Here is a 12,609-nt window from a genome sequence, read left to right as displayed (position 1 = left end):
GAGGTCCTCCTTAATACACCCGGATACCTTAAAGGCTAAAAGAGTGTGAAGCGTGTCTTTAGCAGAAAAGGCGAATGTCTAGGGAATAGTAAAACTCCTCTCCTGTTGCAAAGGATATTTAAAGTGTGGGGTGAGTTTTGTTTCAGACGAAAGAACCACCGGTGTGTAAACAAGTTCCTCAAAGGTAACTAATCTTCCACGTGTTAGCAAGCTGCGAGAGAAGCAAAAGGCATCATTTAYACAGATTTATTTTAAACGCGCTCCAAGTCTTTTAGCGTTTGCTTTCTACAAGCTCGGGAGCGGGGCAGCAGCGAGCTGCAGCCCGGGGATGTGCTGAGGCCGAGCYGCCGGGAGGCTCGACGGATCCAGCGTTTTCCCGGGAACGTCCCTCCGGCGTCCCGCAGCGCCGAGCCGCTGCTGCGTCCTGCTCCGTCTCGCGCGTGAGCCCCCCCCCCCCCGCGTGTCCTGCGAGCTTCTCCCCGGCGCGTTTTTCTCCAGGCGATAGCACTGTCCATGGAGACGAGGCAAAACCCGCGCATTTAAGTCCTGTAGATTGTCTGTGAAAGAGCCGAATAGCGTGTGCGTGCGTGTGCACTAAAGGGATGCGGCAGCACCAGGTAAAAATCGGGATTTTTTTTCCCGACTTTTGAGCCATATCTATATTTATACAGCAGAAGAAACAGATGTTTAGAAATTCCCAAGTGGACATTCAACAGGCCACTYGGGATGCTTCAAAGTCCTTTTTTTTTTCCTGCAGGAAGGAGATATTTAATGGCCAGCTGTCATATATCGAGCCATTTTGACCAAGGATAAATAYGTAGGGATATAAATAGCACCAATGGATACACATATCTCTTTCTCCTTTGCATGGATTGCAAATTCATAATTTAATAGAGATGTTACTCACTCTTTCTGCATTAGCGTGCCAAACTAATATGTTTATGACTCTGCAAATTTTTTTTTTTTTTTTTTTTTTTAGATTTAGGAGCTTTAAAACCAGGTATAACTCCTGATCTAGCGTCGCTAGCTTGTTTTCAGTTGAATGTTTTCAGCTGCACCTGATTTTGTATTGAATCGTTTGGGCTATAAAAACACAGACTGTTGATGTAGAAATGACTGGGCAGATTAAAAGAATAAAGAAGAACTGAGCGCTGCCAGTAGCAGACTAGCCACTGAGACGCTCTTGAAAGATTAACAATATAATTGCTATTTTTTTAGACTGTTGACAGAAGTTTTCCAAAAGCAGCAAGAATATTTACTGCAATGCGTAACCCATATTTCTGCTCTGCTGTCGGTCCTCAGAATAGTTTAATGCTTTCAAGATATGTGCGCGCTGCTTATTGAAAGAATCACTGTAGTCCTTTTTCTAACATCACACTGAATAAAACATATTTAATACGTGACAGATTATTCCAATGTGTCATTTTTGGCCTCTTTCACACTTCACCGCCCAGTGATTCGTGGGAGGGGGCACGACGTGCTAATACTTTGTATTTAAACCCACAGAGCTGCAAAAATCTCTTTTTGCTATTTAAAGGCCTTTTTGGCTTTATCGTCGCTTTTGCAGGGTTTCTTTGTGCCTTGTAAGGTGGCATCATTCATTAGCCACCGATTTGAGGGCTTGGGGTCGTACACGGATCCCGTTATTCTTCCCGTCTAGCTGGGGAAGTGCCTTGCTGCTGGGAGGAGGTGGAGAGGAGGAGGTGGGAGAAGGCCGGCCGGTGCTGGGGAAGGAGTGGATAGAAAATGAGGAAGGAGTTAGGGAACGRCATCAACTAGGGAAGCCCCCTCTGCCTGTTCGCGTTGCACCGCAACAGCTCTGCCCTTTCGCTGGTTTTGCTRTTACGCTTTCAACAGCGACGGGGTTACGCGAGGGGRAAAAAAAAACCCAAACAAACCCTTTTTTAGCTGCAAATGTCTGAGGGCTGGGCTAATTTTACCAGGAATAAAAGTGTCTTTTTATTAGTGTTTCCGTCTGTGGTTTTTTTCCATCAGGTGCCACATCCGTGAAACCGGCTGCTGAAGCCTTCCTGGACGCGGCAGAGGTTTACGGCYGTAGAAGCCCCTGCCGATGGCGACAGGAAGGTGACGAGCGAGGTTGCCTCCGGGAGCACGTTCTCTGCGGTCGCCCCGGGCTGAAGGCGAGGGATTTTCCTCTTTCAAGTCAGGACAGCTCGCATGAGAGGAGCCCACGAGGCGCTCCGGAGAAAAAGAGTTGGGTTTTTTTTCTTCCGCAGAAGTCACCCAGGGGTGGCCAAGCGGAGAGGACTTTCCCTGCTAAGGAAGCACCTAACCCTCGGCCGTACTTTGCCCCAAAACGGGGCACGGCCATGGCTTCCCTTGAGGTGACGGGGGGGGGGGGKGGCATTGCTCCTCGTGTCCCCCCCGCGGCCGGAGGCACTTCCGTCGTCGTCGCAGGCTCGGAAGCGGAGGGGGGGGCGGAGGCGCCGGTGGCCCCCGCGCCCCTCGGAGACGCTCGCCGCCGTCACCTCGCCGAGCCTGGAAACCCCCGAATTCGCACCTCCGGCGGGGAGCGAGCCCTCGGGCCGCGCCGGGTGAAGCTGAGCACGCGGGGGGAGCGCTGCCCCTGCAGAGACCCAGCTCCAACAGCACTTAGACTAGATTAGGAGGCACATTTGGGAAAAAAGTACGGGTTTTACGGAGCACCGGGAAAGCCGCAAGCACGCCGGGCATCCCAAATCAGACCTYGCCGCTGGGGCTGAGCCCGGGGCTGGCCCCCGCGCCGCTCGGGGTTTGCCCACCTCCGGGCAAGGCCGCTCGTGGAAGGGATGCTAGCCGGGGGGAGCCGGCCGCGCCGCTAGGCTCGGCGCCAGCCGCCGGCCAGCTCCGCTTGCTATCATCGGTGCCGGCGTTGCCCTCCGCGGCGCTGCCCGAAGCTCGGCCTTGGGCGTATCGCGTTGGCTGGGCTCCCTCTCCCACTCTTCGCAATCTCCTCCCGCAGGAACGGCCTGCCGGCTCGGCCCTGGGACACCTGGACGTTCGGTTCCAGTTTAACCCTTGCCGGGGAAGAGACGCAGCCGACGTCTTGTCCCGGGCTGCAGGAGCGSATCCTGCTCGCAGCCCCTTGGTGACCGTCTAGCAGCGTCCACGCTCGGYGCCGCGCCGCAGGGGACCAGCCTGCACAACCAAGCCGCTAAAGGATTTATTTGCCATCTCTAAGAAACGCGCCTGTGCCAGCCACGCAGCGACCTGCTGGTGCGGTCTGCAGGCTGCCGCAGGGACTGGCGGCTTTGTTAGCAAAGTCCTATCAACCAGCTTTAGCAGGAAAAAAAATAAAAGCATCTACGTGCTATTTTATAAGATGAACACGGACCACGAAGCCCTCAGAATATCTTCCCAGCCCACGGTACTGAATCCCTTTTTTTTACAGCGTTGTGTGCGGCAACACACGGAGCACGCAAGCAGCCTGGTCCCGCGCGGCGCAGAGCCCGCTAGAGCRTTTGGTCCTTCTCAGGCAAGTGGCCCCGACGGCAGAAAGCCCTCAGCAGCTTTTGAGAAATGCCCGGCGTTTTGCAGGGTCTGGCCCAGTCTGGCTGTAAGCTGCTGTGTGAAGGAAAATCTTAAATAAAGTTGTGGTCCATCACACGGACCAGGTCTGTGTCTCGCACTGCACGTCCGTGGCCGGTCTCCATCACGTCCTTCCTGGGCTGCGGGTGGCACCCCGGGGAAGGCAGGCAGGGTCTCTGAGGACCTCTCCACCATCCTCGTCTTGCCAGTCGCGTGCCTGGATTCGGGGGAGGTTGACTACGTGGCCCGTGGTGAGCTGCGGGCATCTGGGTCAGGTCCCGGGAGGGCTCAGCGCTGTGCAGAAGAGGGTCCATGGTTTCCCTTGTCGCCAGCCAGTGCGAGGTGGCAGGAGGGACCGGAAGGACTTACTGCCTGTGGACGCGAAGCCACAGCCTTCGCCGCAGCCCTGCAAAGAGAGGTCTGTCACCCAGGGCCCTGGTCCCAGCCTGTCCCCCTCCACCAGTGACGCCTGGAGAGTCCCAGCGCCCAGCCCCAGGCTCTCCTGGGGGCTGCGAAACCCGCCGTCATCCCGCTGGGGAAGCGCGCGTGGGGTGCTCCTGCGGCCCGAACCGCTCCGCTTGGCGGGGACACCCTCCGTGGCCGGGGGGGGATGTCTGTCCTGCTCCCCGCCCTCCCAGACGGATGACCMCCTCGCTGCCCGGTGGCTTACGGTGAAAGCGGTAGATGGCGGCAGCCAGGCAGAGCAGCAGGGTGAGGGCGCAGGCGGCCAGCGGGATCCAGACGAAGGGGCTGCAGCAACCTGGAGCACGGGAAGGAAACGGCGTGGCACGGTGAGACGCTGTCCCTGGAGCTGAGCACCCTGGGGACCGATCCTGCCCCCGCCAGCCTTGCTGGGCTGATCCCCACGCGCATATTCAGGACTGGAGGACATCACCAGCACTTCGGGGTGTCCTTTGGGGTTGCGGTAAACCCTAGGGCATCACAGGGAACTTAGCCATGAGCCAYGTTAATGTTTTTGTGGAGTCCTCATCCCCTCCCAGGGGTGCCAGGCACACGTAGGCCTGCTGCCACCGCTGCCGCAGGTCTGCACACCAAAGGGGAGACACCAGCACTTGCTCATTCCTTAGGCAGAGCTAAATGGAAACGTCTCCTGGCCCCGTATGCCAGGGTCTAGACCCTGTGTGCCCCYGGGGATCTCTCCCAAAGGGTGAGACCAGCTCCGTCCCGAGCTGAGGATCRAGATGGACCCAGATGCCCAACCACACGGGGTCCCATTGCCACAGCCTGCTACCCTCGGACAAACTCAGGCTGAACACCAAGGACCAGTGAGGAGCCAAGCACACAACAGGGGCCGAGCTGAGCTTGGCTCACACACGAGTCCATCGGTCTCAGCGGTGCAGTGCTAAGGGTGAGGAAACCCTCCTGCAAGGCAGCTTGAGCGAAGATGGTGCTGTACCTTTCTTGTCGACAGGTTTGCTTTTGGTGATACACCGTGTGGGCTTTTTGGAGGGTGGTGCTCGAGTGGACTTCGAAGGCAGAGGCAAAACATCAACTAAAGAGGTAGAAGTTTGTTAATACTGCACTGAGCACTGTGGAGGTTTAAAACAGCAGGCAGGAAGGTCTGGAAATTTTAGCTTTTAAAACTATTCCTTTCTCCACTGAAGGAGGACTTTCAGCACTAAAGGAGTTGAGTCTTTGCACACCAGCATTTCTGCCTGCATTGGCTGATGTTTCCAAAAGTCAAGATTATATATAATGCGGTCCAAGAACTTCTGGAGCTGAGCCAAGGCTTTTGTGTGTGGGACCCAGCCTGAGACCCCCTGCAAAGTGCAGGGTCTTCTGCAACCTGCCCTCTGGCTCGGCTAGCATGTCTCCAGCAGGAGACCTCTCACGCTTGCTAACAACTCAGTCCCCAACAGCTTCTGAAAGCCTTGGCCCTAAAAAGCCTATTTCAAACAGCCTAAAAAAATAAGCAGACTGGAAGAATAAGCAGAGGAATAAGCAGAATGGGAAGATCAGACCCTGCTCTAAAGCTATAACGTTGTCACCAGACTGACCCTGAACCAGCATGGGCTGTCGGCTCATGCGTATGGGGTACCGAGTTTCTCAGTGATTTCAGACCCTGTCCAGAATAAAAGAACAAACGTGAGATAATTTGTGGTTGCATGGACTGGGTTTCAGGAGCTTGGCCGGAGCCCCTCGGTGGCCACAGAAGTTAACATGGGCCTTTAAGAGCACTAACGCAATGGCATATTAGGCAAACAAGGGCAGAAGATCAAGCCAGAGAAAAAGAAAACTTTCTCGAGCTACATTTGCTGCCAGACACAGTCTCATTAGCGCTGGCCGACAGCCAGTAATAAGCACTGGCAGGATTTGTTCTGAGAACGGGATTAATGTGTTCTGGGATATTTCCAAAACAGATTTTGTATGGCTCTGCCGCCTAGAAACACGGAGAGAGAGTTACTAGAAAGTTCCCGTCAGCTCAGAATCCAACACTTGATCCTGACAATGCCCGAAAAATCCCCTCCTCTCCCGCTGTCTTTGGCCTTAACGCAGCCGAGCAATTTCCAAGTGGCTCATTTGTTTATCTGAAGGTTTTGCGTTGTTGCCCGTTGTGCTGCTAACCATGCATTTGTTACACAAAATCAGAAGTAACAGGAGATTTCAATAGCACTGGGAGGTTTTTAAGGGATCTCTGGATCTTTTCCATATTCAGGTTACTATAATCTTTGCTCAGAATTGGATTTTTTTGCTGATAAAACAAGGCCATGATTTATTGTGCTCAGCATGGATTATAATGTAGCACTTTCATCTGTCTATTTAAGTTGGTCAGGAAAAAATCCCACTAATTAAGTATCTGTACATCTGACTACTCATACTCCACTTACCCAAAATTCTGGGCAATTCAAAACTATTTTTTGATCTTCTGTCTGAGATAATCGAAATTCCTGTGGAAATCACCGTTAATTTAAACGGAAAAGGCTCTCCAGTGTTCCAGAACTCATCTGAGACGTTAGGTAACTGGGGTTTACCCGCATTACTTCTCCCTTACTTAACAATAGGTTTTAAAAAAAGGAAGTTAACGACTATTCATTTTACCCTGCATACTGAAGGGAAAAAGAAAACATCCAGTGAAGTCTGAGTTCTTCCAGACCATCTGTTGGGATTTAGTTTTAAATTGGAGTGCCCTTGATCGTGCTGAATTTTAGCCGTGTTTTCAATGCTTTGCTTTTGGGACATAGATATGTCCGTAGTTGATAAAAACAATACTCCTTTATCTCAAATTAGTTTTTCCTCAAGCCAGCAAGAATCCAAAAGGGATGTCTGGGCCAGCTCAATGAATGCAAGTTGCAGGGCACTATTTGCAAAAAGAAATGTAGGGGCACGAGCAATGGTTTAGAGCCAACTCCTGTAACTGCGGCTTGGCTAAATAGGTTCTTCATCTCCCTCACGGGCAGCAGAGAACGGGTTGAAGCCTACTTCAAATACATTATTTTTTCTACCACCAACCCTCTGCTCTGTGATCAAGGGAAATGGACTGAAAAAAGCAGCTCTTCCAGTGCACGAGGTCTCCAGCATGTCCCTCCTGCAAGGGGACCTACACGGCAGGCCTGATTTCGGATTAGATGGTGGGCTGACAGCCTTGAGGGTTAAATTCTGATTTATGTGTAGAACAGGCTTGAAACCTGCAGCCAGATCCACTGGTCAGGAGAAACCCACTGTCCCCACAGCAGCAATGCAAGGGGTGAAGTCCCCCAGTTTTGAAAGTATTATTATAATGTGGAGAAAGGTAAGGAAGAACGAGAATGTGGAAAGACCTGTGAGCTAAACAGGGCACACATCCAAGCTCTCATCAGAAGCACCACAAGGGACTAGAAAAATGCAGGGCATCCCCATATTTTGGTTTGAGTGGCTTCCCTTGGAAGTCCTAAAATGACAGGACCAATGCTGGGTCCAGAGCATGGCCAGAACAACCACTGGTGGCAGAAGGACTACCACATGCAAGCTGTCCTACAGTATAGCCGTTTGTTGTATTTTCTGCCGTATCAGGGCTCCTCAAGGAAACCCCAGAGCCCAGACCTTTCCTGCTCTCCCTACCCTCAGATCGGGGAGGATCAGGGCACCTATCGACAGTCATGTGGCTCCTTGGGGACCTTGTCACACCAGGCCATTGGCACGTCTCCGAGCCCGGGGCCAGCCGGGGCGATGCTTACCCACGCTGAGCCTCGTCCCGTTGCCGAAGATGAGCTCCGAGGACTGGGAGATGGTGCAGTAATACGTGCCGTTGTCTGAAGCTTGGAGGCGGTGGATGTGCAAGTTGTAGGAGTTTCGAGAACTTCCTCTGTAGACGCCAAACTTCTCCCCGCTGATGTTTGTGCCGTATGTGTTTTTGCCCAGCGGGTTTGAAAATACCAAGAACTGGAAAAGCTGCCTCTCCTGGTTCCATCGGTACCAGTACACCCCGGACTGATCTTTTTTCATGTGACAGGTGATTTCTGTTCTGTTGTTAGTTTGGGCTAAAATATGTCCTGGAGTCTGAGACAGAAGTAGACTTGTACAAAAACCTGCAAAAAAGACAGAAACACGTAGTTATGCCTTGGCCATTGCTTTTTTTACATGGTAAGCACATATTTTCTTCTGAGGTTAATAACGTCAGTAGTCACAGATCAGGGGGTCACACCGGTGAGAAACACGAGTCTTTATCATGAAATCCAGCCAATATTTCACTGAAGGCCTTTTTGGGTCCCTAGCTATTTTTTGGCCAAAACACAGGTATTTGTTGTCCCACAAATGTTCATCTAGGAGGAAATTAAGCGGCAGAGAGGGATGGAGGGATGTTCCCTAGGGTGTCCGCGGGTCTGCCTGCTCGGGGAAGGGGCTCTGATGTCGTCTCCAGTGGAGGTTGCTCCTGCCCTCCTGTTTCTCTCTCGTTTTTCAGAAAGGCTTCGCTTTGACCAGATCTTTTTGAGCCTCTCAGCTTGTTTGCGAGATATTTTTCTCAGAGAAGCAACACGCAGGCTGAAGATAAACTTGAGATCAGATCTCAAAGGCAGCAAAAGCCCAGCCGTGCCGAACGCGACCGCAGAGGTGCGCGGCGCAGAGCGGGGAACCAGCGGGTGCAGAGTCCGCATCTGCTGTTACACGCGTGTTATAGCACATAGCTGGTGCTTTAAACGGCTCAATTCAGTGTCCCCGGGAAGAGGACCCTCATCTGGGATGAGTGACGGGTGGTGCTAACGCAACGGGGCAGGTTTTCCCTGGGGGTATTTCTCCAAAGTGCCCATCCGATCCGATTTTTTTGATGCATTTTTTTTTGCGGCTGGAGAGCTAGCAGGGCAGCAGGCTTCGCTCCCCGTGTTGCCAGCTCCGGTGACGTGGCTATGAGCCTGTCCGTAGCTGGAGCTTCACTCCTGAGCCTGCGGCTCTTGGAGCTGTGGGATCACGCAACTGCACCAGCCCCTTCTCATGCAAAAGCATTGCTGGTCCTTGGAAGTGCAGGAAAAATTTGGAAAAGGTGGCTCCAAACCAGGGGAGGAAAATTAATATGAAGATAATTTCAAAAGGAGCCAATTTTATTTTCTACCCGTTTTCGAATGGCATTATTTCTGTATTGATTTCACGCTCTGGGGGAAGGAGAGGGACTTAGGGGCAGCTGATGGGTTTGAAAGCTTCGGTTCGGCATCACTGTGCTTGGGCTTTGCAGCTTCGGTGGAAATTATCTCTGTTGTTCTCTGCCTTGGCAGGCACCTGAGCGATATCTGCGTGAGAGAGGAGAGAGCTAACATGTCCTTGCGAAAGAATAACAGGGGACTTGCAGTCCTTTTTTTTTCCTGAAAAACAATCCTACAAGGCTGCGAATACTCTGAGACCAAGTGAAAAACCTGCTCGGGAGATAAAGACGCTCTCTCTTCCCCCGCCTGTTTCCCAGGCGCGTTTCAAAGTCTTGCAGGAAGCTGAACATAACACATTTTTTCCACTTTTTTGCCTTAAAATGTCCATATTCCTTTGAAATATGTCATGCCCCTGTTTTGGAGTGGCATCCTTCAAAGCCAGGCTGTGGGAAACGCCTCCATGTGCTTGCTGAGCCCCCGGGGCGAGAGCTGCCCGGACTTGGGGCACGTCGCCGCCGGGGTCCCTGGCTCGAGGCCCCGCTGTGCCGGGCTCCCACGGGGAACGGCAGCCCCCGGAAACCCTCTCCATTTGGCCACTGAGGAGATGAGCAGATAGTCAGGAGGGATGAGACGGGAYCGTGCTCAGCTGGGGTCTAAGTCAGCGGTCAAACTCCAGCGGGTTGAGTTGGGAGGGGGGTAAAACAGAGCTGAAAACCCATCTTATACTGCAAATGAACCCCCCGGAGCACCCAGGGGAGCGGCCAGGGCTTTACCCCCGCGCTCGCGGCGTGGGTCCTTGCAGGGGACCACGCAGCCTCGGGTGCAGAGGGCTGGCGAGGGACAGCCCCGCCGTGGGAATCAGCCACACGCCTCGGGCCGGCTGCCGTCAAATCTGCCGTGTGGCTCTGCAGCTGGATCACCATCACGAACCAGCTCAGCCTGTGGCATTGGGAAAGTCCTCCGGGAACGGGCCGTGCTGGGCCGCCAGCAGAAGGCTGCTCCGACGGGCTGCGGATCAGTTCCCTGGGGCCACGGAAAGAGGTCGGGGAAATCTGGGGGTGACGACTGGAGTTGCCATCCCAATATATACTTTTAACAGGCGTTTCAAGCTCCCGGCGCTTTCTGTCCTAGAACTGGTGAGGCCGAATGTCACACGGAGAGGGGGACACCCTGCAAAGCACCGGTCTGCAGCTTTGCTCCCACGTTCCTTACACACGCTCAGCCCGCACCGTCGGCAATCCATCGGCAACGCAGCGTGTTTTTGTAACACGCTGATTTTTGCTATGGCCCTTTGGAAACATTCAGCCCTTGGATGCAGCTGGAAGCAAAGCTAGCCGTATACTTATCATCTTTGCGTTATGTAGACAGCGGAGACAGACAGGTGCTAGCTCCACCGGTTACAGCATCCGCACTTTGGAAAGCAGCGTACGCTGCAACCAGGAGCTCCCCGTAGCGCGTCCGCACTAAGGGAGCCACAGCAAAAACCAGCCTCTGCTGCGTCTGTACTGTTATACGTTGGTCTATAAGTTATCAGGTCGAGAGGTAATAGTGTCCTGCGATGTATACTATGCCCGTATTTTTTAACCTAAATAATCCAGATGCTGTGTGTCACATCCCATGGGACGTTGTTGATCGATGGGGATGGCCGGGAAGGCTCTAACGCGGCTTTAGCTGCTGCCAGCTCCCAGCCGCTGGCGACCTCCGGCTCCGGGGCAGCGTTCCCGGCGGATCTTACCTGGGACCTGGAGGCAGAGGTAGAGACGGAGCCACTGCCATGCCATGGCGGCGCGCGGGGCCGGGGACGCTGGCGGAGCCGGGGACCGGTTCGGCATCACCAGGGGCCTGCGTGGCCCCGACGACGGTGCCGGCCGCAGCTTTTCCCGCAGGTCCATCGGCCGGTCTCGCCCGTCACACCAGCGGCTGCAAAGGAGGTTTCCACCCATTCGGACGTGCCGGCGGCGGGGAAACCCTCCAGCTTCCCCCGCTCGCCTCCAGCCCCCCGAACCGCCGGCGCCGGGAGCCCCCCGCCAGCCCCCCAGCGCCTCCGCCGCGTTTAGGCGCCCGACTTACCCTGCCCGGGAGGCTTCCCGTCTCGGCGCAGATGTTTCCCCCGCACCTCTGCCGCGGCGGCCGCCCGCGCTGCCGCAGCCCCGTCCCGCCGCGTGGCCCTTGCCGCGGGGTGCGACCTGCTTCAGGGCGGTAAAGCCACCGGTCTTCCAGCTTTGGAGCGCTTTGGATCACCGTTGGGAAGAGAGAAATGAAAACTCATTCAGTGTCTGCTTCCCAGAGCCGCTTCTCCGTATTTCACCGTCCGGCTGTTTGTGCTTTTTTCTGATCTAGTCAATTAAGAAGCAACAAGCTAATTTGGGGGCTCAGTGTTAAACAAAYGAAGCAAAAATAAACTAATGAAGCTGCGCCGTTTTCTCCTCTGTTAAAAGCAGAATTTATTCAAAAGAAGGAGAAGCTGCATTTTTAGAAGCGAAGAGGCTCAGTATAGCAGAAAGCGGTAAAATACTTGAATGCAGCTGGCATCCGTCAGTACGAAGCGACCAGTGACCTTTCAAGCGTTGAGGGGCGGCATCTTCTCCGGGCCTGGAAAAAGGCCGAGYGCGAAGCGAGCTCTCCGCGGCGCAGGGACGCGAGGCACTGCAGGGTTACAGAGAACTTTGAAAACAGCAGCGAGAAACCTCAAACACATTTGGTGGGCGACAAACCACAAAAGTGAGGAAATTTGGCTGCAGCGCATCGCCTCGCGCCTGGGTGTTGCTCTGTGAGCTTCGATACCGAATGTTTTATGCGCAGAAATATTGAAGCCGTAGATAAAATATCACAGTTGCTTTTTTTGGGGGGGGGGGGTATTGAGAGCTTTGAACCACTCAGGCTTTACGGTTAGAATAGTGAAATACGTAATGTGAAATTACAGTGGAGAAGTCAACTGTTGTCACCAGCCTTCAGTATTTCCATGTTTGGGGAAAAAAAGGTGCTGTTAGGTGTAATTTGCTTTACGTGCTGCCAATCACGGTTCATTTCTGTTCCATGCTCCCATGCGCATGCGCTCGCGGCCCTGATAAAGCCTTACGTCTTCCCGGGGGGCCGACGGCCACCGGCGGAGCGAGGGATTTCTCCTCCGTCCTGGCGCTCGCCGGAGGCCGGGCTGCCGCGGGGGCGCTGAGAAACACCCCCGCGTGGAGCCCACCGAAGGACAGGAAAACCATTTTGCATCTCTTTAAGAGCAATTTCGTTTTCCCCTTTTCACCCCATTCTCCATGCCGCTATCACAGGTTTTTCCCCCTCCACCCCTCGGATTAAAATGATTTCCCGACCGAAGCAGCCCCGCTAACCACTGACAACGCTGGTGAAGTCAAAGGGGGCGAAATAGCTCCTCAACGCTTTCCTGGCCGACCCAATGCCACATGCCGACAGAAAATCCGGGCAGGACGGGAGATGCTGGGGAAGGGGAGGCTTGTCCCGAGCTTTGCCCTGCTTTTCCCTCTTCGTTTAGGTCTGA

The 12,609-nt window shown here is 53.9% G+C and overlaps 1 protein-coding gene and 1 long non-coding RNA gene across 5 annotated transcripts in view; one reads left to right on the top strand and one right to left on the bottom strand.

Annotated features, from left to right (window-relative positions):
• The window catches only part of LOC112965544, a 26,506-nt gene extending 24,212 nt beyond the window's left edge, over window positions 1–2,294 (top strand). Inside the window, exon 6 of the long non-coding RNA XR_003253334.1 lies at window positions 1,996–2,294. This is a non-coding gene — a long non-coding RNA (uncharacterized LOC112965544). The remainder of the gene's footprint in view (window positions 1–1,995) is intronic.
• A 124-nt stretch (window positions 2,295–2,418) lies between these two features.
• On the bottom strand, window positions 2,419–11,870 carry CD8B (CD8b molecule). Of its 4 annotated transcripts, none has more exons than XM_026064631.1 (7): window positions 11,617–11,870; window positions 11,172–11,437; window positions 10,837–11,021; window positions 7,704–8,054; window positions 4,946–5,041; window positions 4,199–4,288; window positions 2,419–3,934 (listed from the first exon to the last, which is right to left on the bottom strand). In XM_026064631.1, exons 3-7 carry the CDS (start codon window positions 10,991–10,993, stop codon window positions 3,894–3,896), a joined length of 735 nt encoding a protein of 244 aa, XP_025920416.1. In that variant the 5' UTR covers window positions 10,994–11,021; window positions 11,172–11,437; window positions 11,617–11,870; the 3' UTR covers window positions 2,419–3,893. The 4 variants fall into 4 exon arrangements, with proteins under 4 accessions (XP_025920416.1, XP_025920418.1, XP_025920417.1 ...); XM_026064633.1 differs by having other exon boundaries at window positions 11,172–11,331; XM_026064632.1 differs by having other exon boundaries at window positions 11,659–11,870.
• Between the last annotated feature and the right edge of the window lie 739 nt (window positions 11,871–12,609).

This window comes from Apteryx rowi, unplaced genomic scaffold, assembly GCF_003343035.1.
Source record: "Apteryx rowi isolate R43461 unplaced genomic scaffold, aptRow1 scaffold_22, whole genome shotgun sequence".
Taxonomy (NCBI): Eukaryota; Metazoa; Chordata; class Aves; order Apterygiformes; family Apterygidae; genus Apteryx; species Apteryx rowi.
Note: the sequence above shows the minus strand (reverse complement) of the source record. Positions and strands in the feature narration are given on the sequence as shown.

Excerpts from the sequence above, each read along its gene's own strand:
- CD8B (XM_026064631.1), bottom strand. The coding sequence starts at position 10,993 with ATGGACCTGCGGGAAAAGCTGCGGCCGGCACCGTCGTCGGGGCCACGC. Across the intron at positions 5,042-7,703 it reads CGGGACGAGGCTCAGCGTGG|TTGATGTTTTGCCTCTGCCT; the intron begins GTAAGCATCGCC and ends CTACCTCTTTAG. Across the intron at positions 4,289-4,945 it reads CAAACCTGTCGACAAGAAAG|GTTGCTGCAGCCCCTTCGTC; the intron begins GTACAGCACCAT and ends CCCGTGCTCCAG.